The sequence below is a fragment of the Onychostoma macrolepis genome, chromosome 13 (assembly GCF_012432095.1).
Source record: "Onychostoma macrolepis isolate SWU-2019 chromosome 13, ASM1243209v1, whole genome shotgun sequence".
Taxonomy (NCBI): Eukaryota; Metazoa; Chordata; class Actinopteri; order Cypriniformes; family Cyprinidae; genus Onychostoma; species Onychostoma macrolepis.
In genome coordinates, this window is record NC_081167.1 from 11,905,695 (window position 1) to 11,923,354 (window position 17,660).

The 17,660-nt window shown below is 36.4% G+C and overlaps 2 protein-coding genes and 1 pseudogene across 2 annotated transcripts; 2 read left to right on the forward strand and 1 right to left on the reverse strand.

Annotated features, from left to right (window-relative positions):
- Positions 1 to 555: 555 nt before the first annotated feature.
- Positions 556 to 3,878, forward strand: lamtor3 (late endosomal/lysosomal adaptor, MAPK and MTOR activator 3). The gene is made up of 7 exons (XM_058796893.1): positions 556 to 682; positions 861 to 906; positions 976 to 1,010; positions 1,095 to 1,153; positions 1,237 to 1,370; positions 1,470 to 1,533; positions 3,573 to 3,878. Exons 2-7 carry the CDS (start codon positions 892 to 894, stop codon positions 3,644 to 3,646), a joined length of 381 nt encoding a protein of 126 aa, XP_058652876.1. The 5' UTR covers positions 556 to 682; positions 861 to 891; the 3' UTR covers positions 3,647 to 3,878.
- Positions 3,879 to 4,026: 148 nt separating this feature from the next.
- On the reverse strand, positions 4,027 to 10,564 carry dapp1 (dual adaptor of phosphotyrosine and 3-phosphoinositides). Its single transcript, XM_058796892.1, has 9 exons — positions 9,679 to 10,564; positions 8,156 to 8,278; positions 7,199 to 7,332; positions 6,973 to 7,103; positions 6,838 to 6,885; positions 6,595 to 6,657; positions 6,422 to 6,507; positions 5,257 to 5,344; positions 4,027 to 5,049 (listed from the first exon to the last, which is right to left on the reverse strand). Exons 1-9 carry the CDS (start codon positions 9,735 to 9,737, stop codon positions 5,026 to 5,028), a joined length of 756 nt encoding a protein of 251 aa, XP_058652875.1. The 5' UTR covers positions 9,738 to 10,564; the 3' UTR covers positions 4,027 to 5,025.
- A 3,532-nt stretch (positions 10,565 to 14,096) lies between these two features.
- On the forward strand, positions 14,097 to 16,569 carry LOC131552318 (THAP domain-containing protein 1-like; annotated as a pseudogene).
- The last annotated feature ends 1,091 nt before the right edge of the window (positions 16,570 to 17,660 follow it).

Here is a 17,660-nt window from a genome sequence, read left to right on the forward strand (position 1 = left end):
AAGTTCTCAAAAGAACCATTTTTTTTTTCTTAGTGTGAGGAACATTTTTGCACTATGAAGAATTTTTTTGTGCAAATGAAAAGTCTATGGATGTTAAAGGTCATCAATGGAGTCACCAGTGTCAATAAAGAAATATATTTTTCGCCAAACATTCCGTAATGTGGTGCACAAGGGATACCAGAGATTGTTAGACCTGTAACACTTTAGTGATCTGTTTATTTTGAGCTATTTAAACAACATTCTTTACTAAGACCACCGTGATGCAGGATTTTGTTAAAGACTTTTTTTCAGAGAATCTAATGTTATTCATTTTGAAATAAAATTCAAAGCTAAAATGGCCAAATAAACAAAACCGACTAAGGAATAAGGAAAGAAAACGCTACATAAAGTGATTTTATCATAACTTTTTCTTTCATTATAATCAACATATTATGATTATAAACATTAAAATAGGGCTGAAGATAAACTAATTTTACTAATCTACAAACAGCAAAGCATCAAATACCTCCATGGACATAAACCACACTCCACATTAACCACTAGATGGCCTTGTTTGCACGCACTCTTCTTGGACGTGACTTTAAACGGATATTACGTACACGGAAAGGCTTGCGTTATCTGTCATGTGATGATCGGACATAAACAAGTGAAGAACTTTTTATAAAACTGGGTTAAATTGAAGGTAATTTTACGTATTATGATTTTTAACAAACGTTTCCTCCATTTATAACAATTTACTAGATTAGAAATGTTAGCAGTTAGAAAGACGTTGCTGTCAAACGAGACAATGAGATGCATTTGTTAGAATTTCGTGTCGATTCGTGTAATTTTCCCGTCGTTCTTTACTGTTTTTGCTACAGGGTGCAGCAGGTGACCTACACAGTCAATCTAATGAATATGGCAGATGTGAGTATATTTGTAATGCATTTGTTTAAGTTTTCTTGGATGCATTCTTAATGCGTTGAATTATTACAGAATCTGAGGAGTTATTTGTATAAACAACTGCCAAGGTAAAAAGATTTGTCTTTACACAACTTTTCTTCATTTTGCATTCGGAGTAATAATTAATAATTAATAATTTTCTCCATCATCAGTGTTGAAGGACTTCATGCAATAGTGGTGACAGATAGAGATGGAGTCCCTGTAATCAAAGGTAACAGCATCACCTCTGACTTCCAGGTCTGCTTGTATATCTTTTGAAGCATTATCTGAGATTTAGCTTGTTTTCCTTTATAGTTGCCAACGACAATGCTCCTGAATATGCACTACGGCCGGCGTTCCTGTCCACCTTTGCTTTGGCAACTGACCAGGGCAGCAAGCTGGGCTTGTCCAAAAATAAGAGCATTATTTGTTACTATAACACATACCAGGTACTTTCTTTACACAAATCAAAGTACATTTGACTTGCTGCTTGTTAAGGTTACTCGATTTCTGGTATTAATATGTCCTGTTATGTATTTCCTTAACAGATTGTACAATTTAATCGATTACCCTTAGTCATAAGTTTCATTGCAAGTAGTAATGCCAACACAGGTGAGTCTCCACAGGTAGTACAAAAACCACTGAGATGCTTTTAGTGCTGTCAAATGATTAATCGCATCTAAAATAAAAGTTTTTGTTTACCTAAAGTATGTATGTGTACTTTGTATATTTATTATGTATATACAGTATCTCACAAAAGTGAGTACACCCCTCACATTTCGGCAACTATTAAAGTATATCTTCTCAAGGGACAATACTACGCAAATGAAACTTGGATATATTTTAGAGTAGTCAATGTGCAGCTTGTATAGAAGTACAAATTTACTGTCCTCTAAATATAACTCAACATATAGCCATTATTGTCCAAATAACTGGCAACAAAAATGAGTACACCCTAAGTGAACATGTCAAAACTGTGTCCAACGTGTCAATATTTAGTAGGGGCACCATTGTTATCTAGCACTGCCTTAATCCTCCTGGGCTTGGAGTTCACCAGAGCTGCGCAGGTTGTTGCTGGGATCCTCTTCCACTCCTCCATAATGACATCACGGAGCTGCTGGATGTTAGACACATGGTGCTTCTCCACCTTCAGCTTGAGGATGACCCACAGGTGTTCAATAGGGTTCAGGTCTGGAGACATACTTGGCCACTCCATCACCTTCACCTTCAGCTTCATCAGCAAGGCAGTTGTCATCTTGTCATGTTGGAAAATTGCCGTTCGGCCCAGTTTCTGAAGGGAGGACATCATCTTCTGCTTCAGAATGTCACAGTACATGTTGGAATCCATGTTTCCCTCAATGAACCGCAGCTCCGCAGCACTCGTGCACCACCATGCTTGACTGTAGGCAAGACACAATTTTCTTGGTACTCCTCACCAGGGCATCAGCACACATGCTGGACACCATCTGAGCCAAACAAGTTTATCTTAGTCTCGTCAGACCACAGGACATGGTTCCAGTAATCCATGCTCTTGGCATTCATGTCTTCAGGCATGTCTGCAGGCTGTTTTGTGAGCCAGCTTCAGGAGATTCTTCCTTCTGGGACGACGGCCATGCAAACTGACTTGTTGCAGTGTGTGGTGTATGGTCTGAGGACTGACAAGCTGACCTTCCGCTTCTGCAACCTCTAAAGCAATGCTGGCAGCACTCATGCGTCTGTTTTTGAAGCCAGCTTCTGCACCTGAAGCACAGCACAAGGACTCAACTTCTTTGATCGACCCTTGCGAGGCTTGTTCAGGGTGAAACCCGTCTTGGAAAACCTCTGTATGTCCCTGGCCACTGTACTGTAACTCAGTTTCAGGGTGTTACTGATCTTCTTATAGTCTATAGGCCATCTTTGTGGAGAGCAACGATTCTATTTCTCAAATCCTCAGACAGTTGTTTGCCATGAGGTGCCATGTTGAACATCCAGTGGTCAGTATGAGAGAATTGTACTCAAAGCACCAAATTTTAACTGCTGTAAAACAAGATACACAAATTTGTATAGTCCTGTCAAGCAGACAAAAACATGAACATGATGAATAGGACATGTGGCCTTGCATGGTTAAATGACGTATAGCTGTTATCACTTAGGGTTTACTCACTTTTGTTGCCAGCTTTTTTGACAATAATGGCTGTATGTTGAGTTATTTTCAGAGGACAGTAAATCTTTACTGCTATACAAGCTGCACATTGACTACTCTAAAATATATCCAAGTTTCATTTCTATGGTATTGTCCCTTGAGAAGATATACTAAAATGGTTGCCGAAATGTGAGGGGTGTACTCACTTTTGTGAGATACTGTATATATAAATACTCACACATACAATATATATTTTGATAATATTTACATGTATATGCATTTATATATTTATATTATTATATTTCATATTATATATTTAATATATAAACAACATATTTGTCTTTAATGTATGCATGTGTTTGTATTTATATATACATAGTAAATATACACAGTACACACTCATATATTATGTAAACAAAAACCTTTATTTTGGATGTGATTAATCACGATTAATCATTTGACAGCACTAGATGCTTTAATTGTATGTTCATGATAACAATTGAATGATCAATTTTTTTTTCATATTTAGGATTGATCTTCAGTCTTGAGAAGGAACTAGTTCCTCTGATTGAAGAACTACGGCAGGTGGTGGAAGTAGCTTAGCGGTTATTCATCTCAGCACCATCAGACATTTGGATGAGGATAAGAGAGTCTGATGTTCTAGTTCATACACACACATATGTACATACATAATGTTGGATGGTCTTGATGCTGTATGTCTTTTATGAATGTAACCTGCTCCTGTTTGTCTCCTAATGAATAAATTTGTCTAAAGCTTTGGTTTACAAAAATACATTTTATTTATTTACTTTTTTAATAAATCTTTTACAAAAGGGACATCTTGGTTTGAGAACGGGTACTATGTACATGTTTCTAAACAACACGAGTGTTCATTTTTAGTCAACACATCACATTAGAAGTAGCATTGGTACTTAGAGAATTTATAATTTTATTATAAATTTACTTTGATGATCTATAGAGTGCTGCAGGGATTAAGTATTTTTGTAGCCTAAAACCCAGTGACAAGTTAGCATTTTAGCACTTTCAGTTCCATCATCCTGAAGACCTTGGGTTTTTTGAGTCGGTTTTTGTTTGAGCGGAAAAAAGGTTTGTGGTTATCACAAGCTCAAGTTTTGGGTTTTTTTCACATTTTGGTCTACAGAGGTTGTAGGGGACATTAAATGTCATTAAGCCAAACAGGTAAACTTGTCTGCATTCACAGCCTCGTCATATAGTATATAATTCCACTCCTGTTAGATATTCTAACTCTTAACTTTCAGGGAAAATATTTTTTAAATAAAAACCGAAAGAGCTGTCAGAAGCTTAGTAGTGGTGATGTTTTTTTTATAGCCTACATATTGCTTTTTATTTTCAGTGATTATATTTAAGCTTTAAAATCCATACATTGTATTTATTTATTAATATTATCATGATGAACAAACCCAAAAGCTAATGGAAAATTCCTGTTGAGTTTTTGTCGAGGGAACCAGGTTGATTCTAGCTTCCAGGTTGGCCTACAAAAATATGTAATTACAGCAGCTCTCTATTCTAGAAAAAGCTTATTACATGCAAAGGATTCAACAAACAAACTTGAAAACGTATATAAGAGGGAACGTACATATGTTTAAAAGCAGACACACTGTTTAACTTGGTTTGGAGAAGAATGAGAAGAACTGAAAGCTTAACACAACAATATGGGAAAAACAAAAACAAACTTTGTCAATTATAATCTCAACACTGGTAGTGCACCGCCTCCAGATACCTTTATAAAGCACAATAGCATGGTGCCTCGGGACTGTGCTTCTCTTAGATGTAAAAACTTGTGTTATTCATTGCCCAAAAGATATTTTAGGTGTGATGAGTTGTACAACCATGATGCCAAGATCACAGAGCATCAGATGCAGTTAATGAATCCTCTGTATTTACTAATAACTGCGCACAGCTCGCATTTGCTCCGCTGCTACTACTCTCCATGTTGAACATCATCGTCCTTTCTTTATCTGTGACTGGAAATGCAGGGTTGTCATCATTAGAGATAAGGACAACAGAGAGACAAATATATTTGTAGTATGATTAGACTGGTAAAGTGGGCTCTGATGAATTTATTTCCACTGGAACAAAGAAATAATACATTCTATTTGACATGTTAACTATTACGTACATTGATTATTCATAGTGACTGTCCTTTCATGGTTAACTTTGGTTCCTCTTACCAGTTTCCATCGTAGTATTTTAATCCATTCATCTGCCTCAGCACCAGATTTTGCACACAAATAAAACGTCCTCTCAGGGAACACCAGACTATAGGAAAGACAAAAAATTGAAAAATCTTAATGAGTTGTATTGTGAAGTAAAATGCTGAAATTGAGCATGCACTGGAAAATATGTGGGTAGGAGGAAGTCCATGTATAGGAGTTTCTGACTACACTTCCTCATTACTGAGAATCACTTACATGTAGGAAAATATCAGATACACAATAGATATTAACAACATAATATTAGGATTTTGATATAAAATTGTAATTACTTCTTATTATTACTAAATAGTCTGTACACAGACAATGTGAATTTTGATTCATGCTTTGCAGATTGTCTGTAATGCTGATTTAGTGTGCACAGGAACCGAAGGCTGTCAGACACTTGAATGCTGCAGATATACCAGCTCAATCTCAGTTGCCAAAAATAGCAAATAATTTTATGGTTGGCCAATTGCAGAAGTTTCAGATGTAAAAACAACAGGATATTTAGTCTAGTACAACAGAAAAGGGACTTACTTTACTTTTGTAATTGAATTAAACATTTTAAGGCATCTCTATTATGAGTTACATTTTTAACTGTAGCCACCCTGTCATTTAAAAATAAAATGTGCCATTCAGAAATGAACTGACCTTGTAGATTACATTTCTGAATTTGAACTACAGCAGTAAACTAGGGTTATGATCATTAACTAAAAATAAAACCATAAAAAATGTTCATTACTTGAAATACAAAATATAAAATTAAACTTTTTTATTTCATTTTCATTTAGTTTAAGTCTAAGTACTAAAATAAAAAATAAATTAAAAAAATGTGATGAAAAACAATATAGACATTTTAAATAACTAATAAAATGAATTACAAAAACTTAAAATATAAGAACAAATTTAATCAAATATAAAACAAAATCTAATTCAAAATATTAACAAAAACTATACAAACTACAACTACAACTACAATGATACTAACATAGCGCTGCAGTCAACAGGATAAAGTATTGTAACTGTAATTACAGTTTCAATTTAAGGAAGTTTCTATTCTCAAATTTTGAGAATTTTTCCAAAAAGAAAAACGTGCGTAATTTAGGTTTCATGAATTACAACCATATTATAAATCTCTCACCAGAAGCAGTTAACCCTCTCCTGACTGTAATCAAACTGCACAGCAGAGCACTCCGTCAGATACAGGGTTCGTATTGGCTCTACAAACTGAGGAGACAGTTTTCTGTGAGATAAACAATCAACTTTAATACTTATCTAATTATAAATCTCATTATACAAAATACACAGACCTACCATTTTATCTTTAAAATATTTAAGTTCATATCTATTCAGTGTGAACCATCTCTGCTTCCAGTTCTGCCCAGAAAATAAATAAAAATGAAACCATCAGCCAAGAAAACTAGGTCTAGGTTTGCTCTAGAACCAGTTTAGCCCTGTTACAATTTACCTTATTAGCTTGAAACCGACATTTACTGCAAACACTGGTTGAATTTTTTTAATTAGTCTATATTGATATAGTAACCTGTGTAACCATACCTTGATGATCGCTCCTTGTTTAACCAGATAACCCTCTTTAGTGCCAAGCTGTTGACAACATAAAAAGACTTTCAACTTTACTCTTTCAAATATGTGTGTGTGCATGTAGGTCTGTATAATGTCACTTTGACTTACTGCTGGAGCATTAGGCACTAGGTCGTTTTCATGCCGGCCTGTCTGCATGGCCGTATGCACACACACCGTCTCATAAATGGATGGTTCTTCCACCTGCCGTGGGTATGGGAACCGCAGCACTATCAGGTTTCCTTGGTTACAAGAGTGAAACAGGAAACAGGGTCATTGTGCCAGAGAAGTGATGAAAAGCAGTTTGTGAACTGTTAATCAAAAGTGCATAGCTCACCTGTCTCACTGCCTAGCAGCGGCTGATTGGCAAGGTGACTGCAAAAATCCTGAAGGGAAGGAAATTCATTGAAGCCAAAGGAATATTTGCCAAACTGCCGCCGGACATGAAAGTGTTTCACTGAATCCTTTGCTCTGAAAAGGTTTGGAGATGGAAAAAGGCAGTGAGGAAGTGTTGTCTTGCTGTCTGAACTCTCATCATTGTTCATTGTTAACTTGTTTGTAGAACTGGTGTATAAAATCAATACCACACTAATTGTATTGAAATAGGCAGTTAATTATTTCTACAAGGTCACACACTACAAACAAGGCGCCAAATTACCAGGAATTTAAGCATCAGTCAGAGTCACAGTGACCAGGCAGGTTACTGCCTTATGGCTTGTGTGAATCAGATTCTTATTTATATATTTAAGTAGGATTCAGCTAATAGCTGATAGCTTTACTTTAAAGACAAAGTGAGGTTTACAGCTGATACACTGAAAAGGGGAACTGAAAAACTTCAAGCAATCTAAATAACCACAGAAAATAAGAGAAATGGAAAAATAAAAGGACTAACAAAAACCATATTGGTTCATCTTTTGACTTTTTAACTTAATAAAAGGTCAGAGGAAAACTAATTTTCGAAATGTCGAGTGCCTATATTGCTGCAAATAACAAAGGTCAGATAAGTTCACTTAGGGTATTAAATATGTATATACTGTATACAAACACAACCATTCAAATGTTTGGGGTCAGTAAGATTTTTTTTTTTATGTATTTTTTTATTCAGCAAGGATGCAATAAATTGATCAAAAGTGACAGTAAAGTTTACTGTCGTATTGTCTCCGTAAACTGAATGGAGTGCACACAAGGGAAATATTCAAGACTGTTTGTGTCTGAGCATATAGCACTTTAATATCAAAGTGATTCAGCTGAGTGGATAACAAATGAACTTTTGTCCGAAGTGGACATTTCTTACCGGACAGACAAAGCAAAGCAGTCAGGTCCTTTGTTGCTGTTTCTGAGTAAAAAATTCCCATCCACCCCATTCGAAAGGAGAAGAGCTTCAGCTGCATGTCGGGACAAATCATAATGATACCAGCTACAGACAGAAACAGAACGGGGCAGTTGAACACCAAGCCAAGTTGTATACTGATATCCATTGATTGTCAACATTCACAGTTACAAGACAGCTTTTTTGGAAATGGAAATCTGGGTTAGACAACACAATGGATATGCATATCATATATTGATGTACAGGAGTGATTACTCTTAAAACAACGATAACGCATCACTGCATTACTGCAGCAATAAAAAAAAAAAAAGCATATTTTTGCATATTTTACTTAAATGGAAATCCATTTAGGATTGTCATGTATTTCAAGAAGGTTGTACACAGCACCATCCTTTTCTGTTTAACAGACTGATATTACAGAACAGCGACCTTGATACAATAACCTGCAGGCTGTTGTTCTGTTTAAATACATAATGTAGTGACATATTTGCTGTTGTTCCAGTATGCTGGTATTGATATGATGTGTTTGTCCGTCATTATGCCTACATATCAAGTAATGTCCTTAGCATGTTGTGGGGTAAATTGTATTGTAATGCAAAATAAATTAATAAATAAAATAAGCTATTAAAATTGTCAACTATGTAGGACTACACGTTCTAACAATATTTGTTGTAAAACCTAATTTAAGGATAGGATGATTCTCATGACTGTTTCAACAGTCCTTTGAGAGTCGAATGTAAAACATCCACATGCATTATTGAGATGTGCTTACTGGTCATGAAAATAATGTCACAATGCAAACAATGAATGAATGAATTAAATTATTGGTCCTAAAACAGGCTTCTTTTGGGATGAAATATAACCCTGACATGTTGGAATTTTATAAAAAGCCTTTGTTTAATTAATATAAAATTAAAATGTAGGCTACACTGAAAAATAATGCTTTATGTTTGTTTTGCTATGTTGCCCTTTAAAAACAACAACAACAACAAAAAGTTTAATTAGGCCTAGCCTATATATCAGTGAATGAGCAATCAGTTTCATTCACAATAGACGAGTAAATTGATAGAAGTATTTCCTCATTTTTTCGCTGACGCTATTCAACAACAACAGGTGTAGGTACAAATCAATTTACAACGGCACTAACCAGACAAGATTTTACTTTTCATAAACTTGTTTTTTTTTCTTCTTCTTATTATTATTATTATTAGCCTATTTGTTTTCATTTTAACATTTGCGTATAACACTGTAAAACAATATGATAAACTACTTTCACAGAAACAAATGTAGGTAAAGAAACATAAAAGAGGATCGGAGATTAATACACAAATTCATTTAGGGGAGTTTAAAATAATAATAATAATAATAAAAGTGTATGGTTATTGCGCTTAACTGAGCCCATGTGCTTTCTGTCTGGTATAGGATAGCCTAGAGTTGTGAATATGCGTATAGAAAGGTCCAAGTAGGTCAAGAAATAAACAGCTCACCTGACTGACTCCAGCTCGTCGATGTCCTCCCCGCTGCTCCGTGTTGAGCTGACACTCATGGTGTGATCTGCAGTGTCTGGAGCAGGTTTCAGTGCGCCGCTGGATCACCGTCGGTCCCTCAGTCAGCACTAGTGTCAGTTCAGGTCGAAGTAAAACCGTTGCGCACGTACAGCTGCTAATTACGCTACAATCGAAAGCGACAGCACAGGGAAGTCCGATAGATCCGCCCACAGATGACAGATGACTGTCCTTTTAATTTAAGGAACCATATGCTGATTGCACTAGTTCTAGTCATACAAGACTGGCCAAAGTTAAACCAGCTCCAGCACGAGCAAGCGACGCGGCAAAATACAACTTGTCACAAAACTCGTTCAGCAAGTAAAATAATCGTATGAATAGTCATTATGGCTGAAGGTGTTAGGCACGACGGTTATAATTTAAGGACACAATAGTATAAGAACAAATCATGTAATTAGACCGTGATTTCATGAAGCATAATTATTAATACGTATTCTTCCGCTAGCTAGAGGGCCAACTATCTGACATATGCAACAAATCAATCAGCTTATGGACGCTGCGCACTGACACGGTGAACCAGTTTTTCTCGTCACAGCTGTTATGTTTACATTTATTCATTTAGCAGAAGCTTTAATCCAAGGTGATTTACTAATGAGGAACATGACGAACAAGAGTCACAGAGTCCAATCCTCATACAAGAATTCAGATTGAGACTACTGTGTGTGCACCTATGCTACCTGATGATTAAATGCACACTTAGCCTACTTTACACAATATGTAATCAAAATTCATCAAATAAATATTTAAAAAAGAAAATGCATATTAGTGGAATGTATATCAAAATGTCGACAATGCCAAAAACAGAATTAATCATAAGTGTCCAGAATGAGTAAATGCTAATTTTCACAAATTAGGCTATGTGTTATTTTTATTCATGTACATCTTAATTGACCTGAAAAGTATGAGGGAAATGCTTTCAGATTAAAAATAAATAAATAAATAATAATATATATATATATATATATATATATATATATATATATAATATATATTTTAATTTACTTGTTCTTTGCCTTCAGGCCAGGGGATTGTTTTACCTTGCCAAACGATATTAGTGCTTGAGTTAGACTGAATCTTCATTTGAATCACTGTGCTTTGTTTGAGGTAGGCCTGTTCATTGAAAAGAACAGACTCAAAAGAGTGACTAATTTGCCAGTCGGGTATCTCGTATTTTACGCATAGTAATATAGGTAGTTTGTGTGTTTATGTGTGTGTTGTCACACTGCTACTTAGAAAAAATGCTACCTGGTCTCATGGCATTTACGTACCTGGGTGCACTTTTTTAGCATGACACAAAATACGTACCAATAAGTACATATCACTGCAGTTTCCAAAATAAATGAACACTTTCACACAAATTTACAGAGTTGCGATTAATAAAGCGTAATTTTCACACAATTAGGAGAATATCATGCTATGACTTCAAAACAATATTAATATGCTGGGAGATTTGAAAACTGATGCTTTTGAACGTTAGCATCGCACAAATCCAGCTTCATATCTATGGGTTTTTATAGATGACAAGTTTGTTCGGTAGCTCACGGAGACGGACTTAGGAGACGAGAAGCACCGGTTCGGATCCCGTGTAACTACGGTTCGAAAAAACAGTTAAAATCTGCGTAAAAGGACGTTCAAATGGCCCAGTTGCATCAACTATACGTTTTTATATCAGTTTTGCATTTGTTAACACTATCGGGTAGGTTTAGGGTTGGATTTGGTGTAGGGCATATTTCCAACACAATAGAGCATTCACCTTTAGCGACAGTCCCGGGATATTTGAATTCTGAACAGCCACAATAAGTATCTGAAGCAACGTAATAAAAAAACAGCAATACGTACCAATATCTACGTAATAAAAACGTGTCAGGGTTCACATATTGAACCTGTGTTTTAGCGCCACTCAGTGGACATTTCTATTTGAAACTGCAGCGAAACGTGCAGCAAGGTACGTAAAACGGTGTCGCACAAAAAGTGCGCAGAGGTACATATTTTTATGAGACCAGGTTGAAAAAATAGGTTGCTACTGAAATTTTTATAATATAAATGTATCTATAAATTTTAATACTATTTTATCACTACTGTCAAGCTAATGAAATATGTAAAGCTTGTATCACGAGCCCCGAGTGTTTTTTCAAGAGCCCCGAATGTTTTGGGTTTGTTACACACCGCAGTCCTACATAGCCACGCCTCCTGTGAATCACTCAGCACGTCACTCCTCTCATCTCATTCACCTCAAGCATTTTTACCTAGCGGGTTACTTTTTGTAAATTATGTTCACTTATTAATGTCTTGGGCAAGCTCATGCAAACCAAATCTGCGCATGTTTAGCGCAAATACTGAACTCGAGAGACATGACATTATCGAGTATATGGCAAAAACCAAATAAAACACACCAGAGTGCACGCATGCGCGACTACATGATGACGTCTGGCTAGACTAACTTCATGCGCTTACGCATTTAAAGCTAGAGGTGCATGATTCAGTCTATTAATATGCATTAAGAATGATCACATAATTAAAGATAAGGGGGAAGAAAATGTATATATTTATATCATTTCATTTTGTTAATAAATATCACACGAAGAGTGCCGTTTTTTCTTAAATAAAATGAGCATGGATACAAATGTGATATTGTTTTATACAACGGTTCAATAAGTAATGGGCTAATATCAAGAGAATTACGTTTTAGACACCATATTGGCTGTTTTTGCTGTATTTCGCCAGCAAAAATCATTTCAAACACTGCCACAGCACTTTGAGTCTCTGAGCAACATGATGGTGTTTTGTTCCTGAATGAATCAACCGTTTAAATGATTCGGTTCAATCGCAGTGACTCAGTTATTAACAGTGATTTGCTGCCACCTACTGGAGGTTTTAATTTCACATTTTGATTTCCCCCCCGATTTTTTCATGTTTTAAATCATTTAAAATAATAGTATTTAACGTTTTATGTTTAATATATCAAAACATTATTTATGCATTTGTAATTGCAGTTAAATGCATTCATGTCTTGCATTAAACAGTGTGTAAATATATCTAAAATTTAGCTTCTGTGTTGATTTCATTTGCTTGGTAACAGCCCAAATGTCTTATTATTCTTCACTGATGAAATGTAAGAATTTGATTCAAAAGATAATGGGCACTTTTAGAAAAAAATGGCTTTATAAAGGTAAAACTGCCCATAAAATGTAAAAATCTGTTTAAAATTATTGGAAAAGATTAATTTCTGTTAGTATGAATTAAAAATATAAAAAATAATATTTATGTTTAATCATTTTAGACACTTGATTTTACTGAAGGCTACCAGGATAGTTGGTAATAAACTTGAGTTTATTAAATTCATAAACATAAACAAACTATATCTTCTCTATTTCCAGTTTGTAGTGTGGATCATTCATTGCAACATTTAATCTGATTCTCATGTTTAAGAATCTGTGACATCTTGAAAAAGAATTTATGCTACTACTGCCCACTGACTTGGTTTTAAACCTATATTATTATCCAATTTATGAGCCTTAAAACATCTTAAAATGCACACATGTAAGTCAGGAAAATCTAAATTTTCTCGGGGGAGCATGCCCCCCAACCCCCCTAACAATCTACATTTTGGGACCTCAGTATTTAGAAAATCCTGCGTACGGCCCTGTATGCCACTGTTTATCTTTTTATGCTACTCCCTTAAGAAATCTAATATAAATACAGTAAATGTTCTTCTGTTGGCCTCATGTATTCACTTCAGAATAACTGAAGCCCATATTTAAATGGGATTGTTGGAGATCCTTGATTTGCAGTTAGACCACCCCGTTATTGCATGATTCAACTTAAGCACATTTGTCAGCTAAACATTAGGATTAGTTCACCCAAATGGGCAACAACATTTGGGCTAAGCCCCGGATGTTTATAATGTCTGGCTCCGCCCCTGGCGGCCAGTAACAACACCTGCTCTTTCTGAGTTCATCATTTGTGCTGTGCAGTGGGGTACGTGAGGCAGTAAAAAAAAAAAAATAAGTAGCCTACAGTATGTACATTAAGTACTGCTGTTCAGTTGGCTCGTTTGGGGCAAAATTTATTTTTATTTTTGATACGTTTGTATTTTTAAATACATAAATCTTTTTATTTTATTAGAATGAATTTGTCTTTCATCAGATTTGCCAGATGTTATAATTTCTATTTGTGCTGGTCAATTATGAACAATTGAACTGCTAGCAAAAACTTTGGGTGCTGCAAATATTTGACTTGCTCCTCCCCTTTGTGTGACTCCTCCCCTTTGCGTGGCCCCTCCCCTAATCTCACTCCAAACTTTTGCTATAACTTGAGAGCCCTGGTAACTACCATCACAGAGAGTTTCTTCTTGGCACATTTTGAACCCTGGGGTAAGGAAAGGTTGAATGACCGTGGGTGGTTGCAACTGCGGGCTGCCAATGGGTCAGCTATCCCTTTTGTAGGATACCTTGAGCTGGATTTTGTCATATTGGGTAAAGTCATTTGTTATAAGGGGGTTTTGATCATAAAGGATCCCCTTCAGGCCCCTTCAACTCCAGGGTTGCCAGGTCTACTGGGGATGAATGTGATTGGTGAGTGTTTTCGGGAGCTGTTTAATCAACATGGCTCAGAGTTGTTTGATCTCCCAATTGATAGTTTTCACGTGACGTCACGCCACTAGGGGAACGCCCCCCTGGTGGGAAAAACAATGCTATCTTCCGCTGCCCGCCAAGCACGAACTGAGTGATTTCTTTCGTTAAGCGAAAATGCCGGATAGTTGTTGTGCAATAGGATGTACCAGCCGAAGAGGAGACAAGCCTGGGCTATGCTTATACAGAATCCCGTCCGAGGAAGAAAATCCAGAGAGGAGGAATTTGTGGATTTGTGCCATTAAACGTGCCTCTGTCCCCAGGGAGGGCAAACAATGGCAGCCGTCGAAGTACACTCGTATTTGCAGTGAACACTTCATCAAAGGTACGCTCACGTAAACACTGGATATAAATCATATCTTTACATAATCTTCTTACATGTTTGTTTTTGTTGTGGACTGAGGCAACCAACTACAGTGGCCGTGATTAGTTAATACGGTAGTTAACTTACACAAATTGTTAGCTAAAGTTAAAGTTTGGATGCTTTTAGACGTTAAATAAACTGAAAAATGCAATGATTTGTAAATCCTATCTCGCCTTTATTCGATCATATGTAGTACTAAGACAATATATACTTGTTCAGAAAGATAAACATGATTGTTTTTCAATAATATAAACTCGTGATGATTTCTCTTTTGATACACGTTTTACATAGCATCCAGATTTTTTGAAATTGAGGTTGTGATAAGATATAATTAAAGAAAAGGTTTACTTTCAATTTGAATAGTTATCAGCATTTGTTTAAGGGAGAGATTGTTTAGCCAGTTTGCAAGAATGGTACTCATTTAACTGATTTTTTTTTTTTTTTTTTTCAACTTGTTGCACACAAACTTTCTTCTATCACTGTAGGTGCCAAATCTGATCCCCTTACTGGGTTCCATCAGTCTTCTCACACACACAGCCACAAAGAAGAGGAAGAGGGAGAAGGACATTGAGAGGCATGAGCAGCACAAGAGGGTTGAAAAGAAGTAAGATGCACTGGATGATCTAGAATTGTCATCAGTGCCTGATGCTGAGCTGGCACCACCTGCTGAGGATGAACAACAGTGTGACAACAGACAATGCAAGGAAAAGTTTGAAAGATTGCAGAGGGAATGTAATGACCTTAGGGAGGAAAACCAAAAGCTGAAAGACAAAATTAAATCAGGAACTTTTGATGAACTAGCTTTTGAAAAAGACGATGAAAAAGTAAAAGCAATGACTGGAATCCCCACATATTCCAAGTTACATGTAGTTTTGACATTTGTGATATAATTTTTGCACTGGTACAAACCTCTCTCCCTTTCAGCAACTGCTGTTAACTCTTATGAGGCTGAGAATGAACCTTTCCCTTTCATTGCTCAGTTGTATATTTAAGATCTCAATTCCAACTGCCAGCAGAACATTTCGGAACACGATTGAAGTGTTAAATGCAAGACTTGTTCCCGCACTTGTGTGTTGGCCAAATCGAGAAGGGCTTCAGCTCTCAATGCCTATGATATTTAGACAGGTCTTTCGCAGATGTGCCTGCATTATTGACCGCTTTGAGATTTTTATCGAAAAACCTAAAGACCTAAGAGCAAGAGCACAGACCTACTCAAAATACAAACATCACCATACCATGAAATACCTAATTAGCATAACACCACAAGGAACAGTTTCTTTTATATCAAAAGGATGGGGAGGCAGAACATCAGACAAATACTTGACTGAAACTCCACGCAGGTGATGTGATATTGGCTGATAGAGGGTTTGATGTGGCAGACTCCGTTGGTCTGTACAATGCTGAGCTTAAGATCCCAGCTTTTACTAGAGGGAAAAAGCAGCTGGGTCCAGTGGAATTGGAGTCCACACGAGGACTTGCATCAGTTCGGATTCATGTTGAGAGAGGCAAGGAATCGTACATCATACTTCAAAGTACAGTAGGAATTCAGATGTGTGAAGCTGAGCATCCCAAAGGTCTAACACCTCTTGATAAAATAGCCCACGTGTGCTGTGCACTGACAAATGTGGCTCCATCAGTTGTTCCTTTGGGCTAAACATTTAAAAAGTGTGTTGATGCACAATGGATTGTTATTTCCATCAATTAAATAATGACAATGACGCCGATCAATTCATATTTTTTAATTAGAAACAACTAATTTGATGTCAAGAATGTGAATCGAACAAATATTATTCTGTTGAATAAAATGCTTCAAACTTATACTGTGTTCAGTTTGTTTCTGTTATCCCTCTTTTGTTATCTCCCACTTACACTCACTGCATTTCCAACTTGACATTTTCAAATGTGTGGAGTCAAGTTTTAAACAACTTTTGTGAATGTATGGTCTATTACAGATCCCTGACTTACACTCAAGTCTGTCATCATTATGCAGAACAGGCACCCCGCAGTAACAGCCTTTGTCTTCAGATGGTTTGGTGGTAAGTGATGTCACTAGAATAGGAGCTGTAAACACTTTTGCTAGTAGCTCTGGAATTACGCATTTCTGGACAAATGTGCGTACCTTTTCACACATGATGTCAAACAAGTCAGTATCAGGCAGAATTCTCTCAATGTGGATTTCTCATTTTCCATCTTCCCCTGGTCCCCAGACGACAAAGTCGCAGTAGCTTGCTTGTGTCAGGTGAATTTGTGTCTGCACCTGATAAAAGTACTGATGGTCCTTTTTCAGTGAAAGTTTCCCGCCAATCTCTTGGAGACAGAATGCACTGTCCTCTTTGCTTTTCTCAATCAAAGTGCTATTCTGAAGGCTGCTGGGTGCCTTTACCTCTAACACACCCATTTCATGGCAGTCACATGATATTATGCCATCTGGGGATGCCCCCAACCATGGATATTGAGGGCCGATGACCAGCCCTCCTTTCCTGACTGTGAGATTGGTGTGGTGGTTCTCCATCATCTTGGTTTACTCCTCTTCTACTGTACTCTCGTGTTCGGTGCCCCATCTGGAAACAGAAAAAAAAAATTTGTACACCAAGTATCAAATGATAGTAATTAATAACAACCACAACAATGTACATTGCTATTATCACAGATGAGGTAAGTGGATGTAAATCACAAAATGATGGGAAGGAAAACCATGCTGATGTGCAGAAATGTTTTTCATACATCCTTAAAATACTAGTCTTCACAACACTTAAACACTTAAAAAAACACCTTAAATCTACATGCAGACCACTGCCTGACAACTTAAATCTCCATCATGTGCTTTCAGATGGAGCAGCATTTACTACACAGAGTAATTAGTAATTTGTGTTTTATTCATTATTTGAAGTTTTTCATTTATATGATAT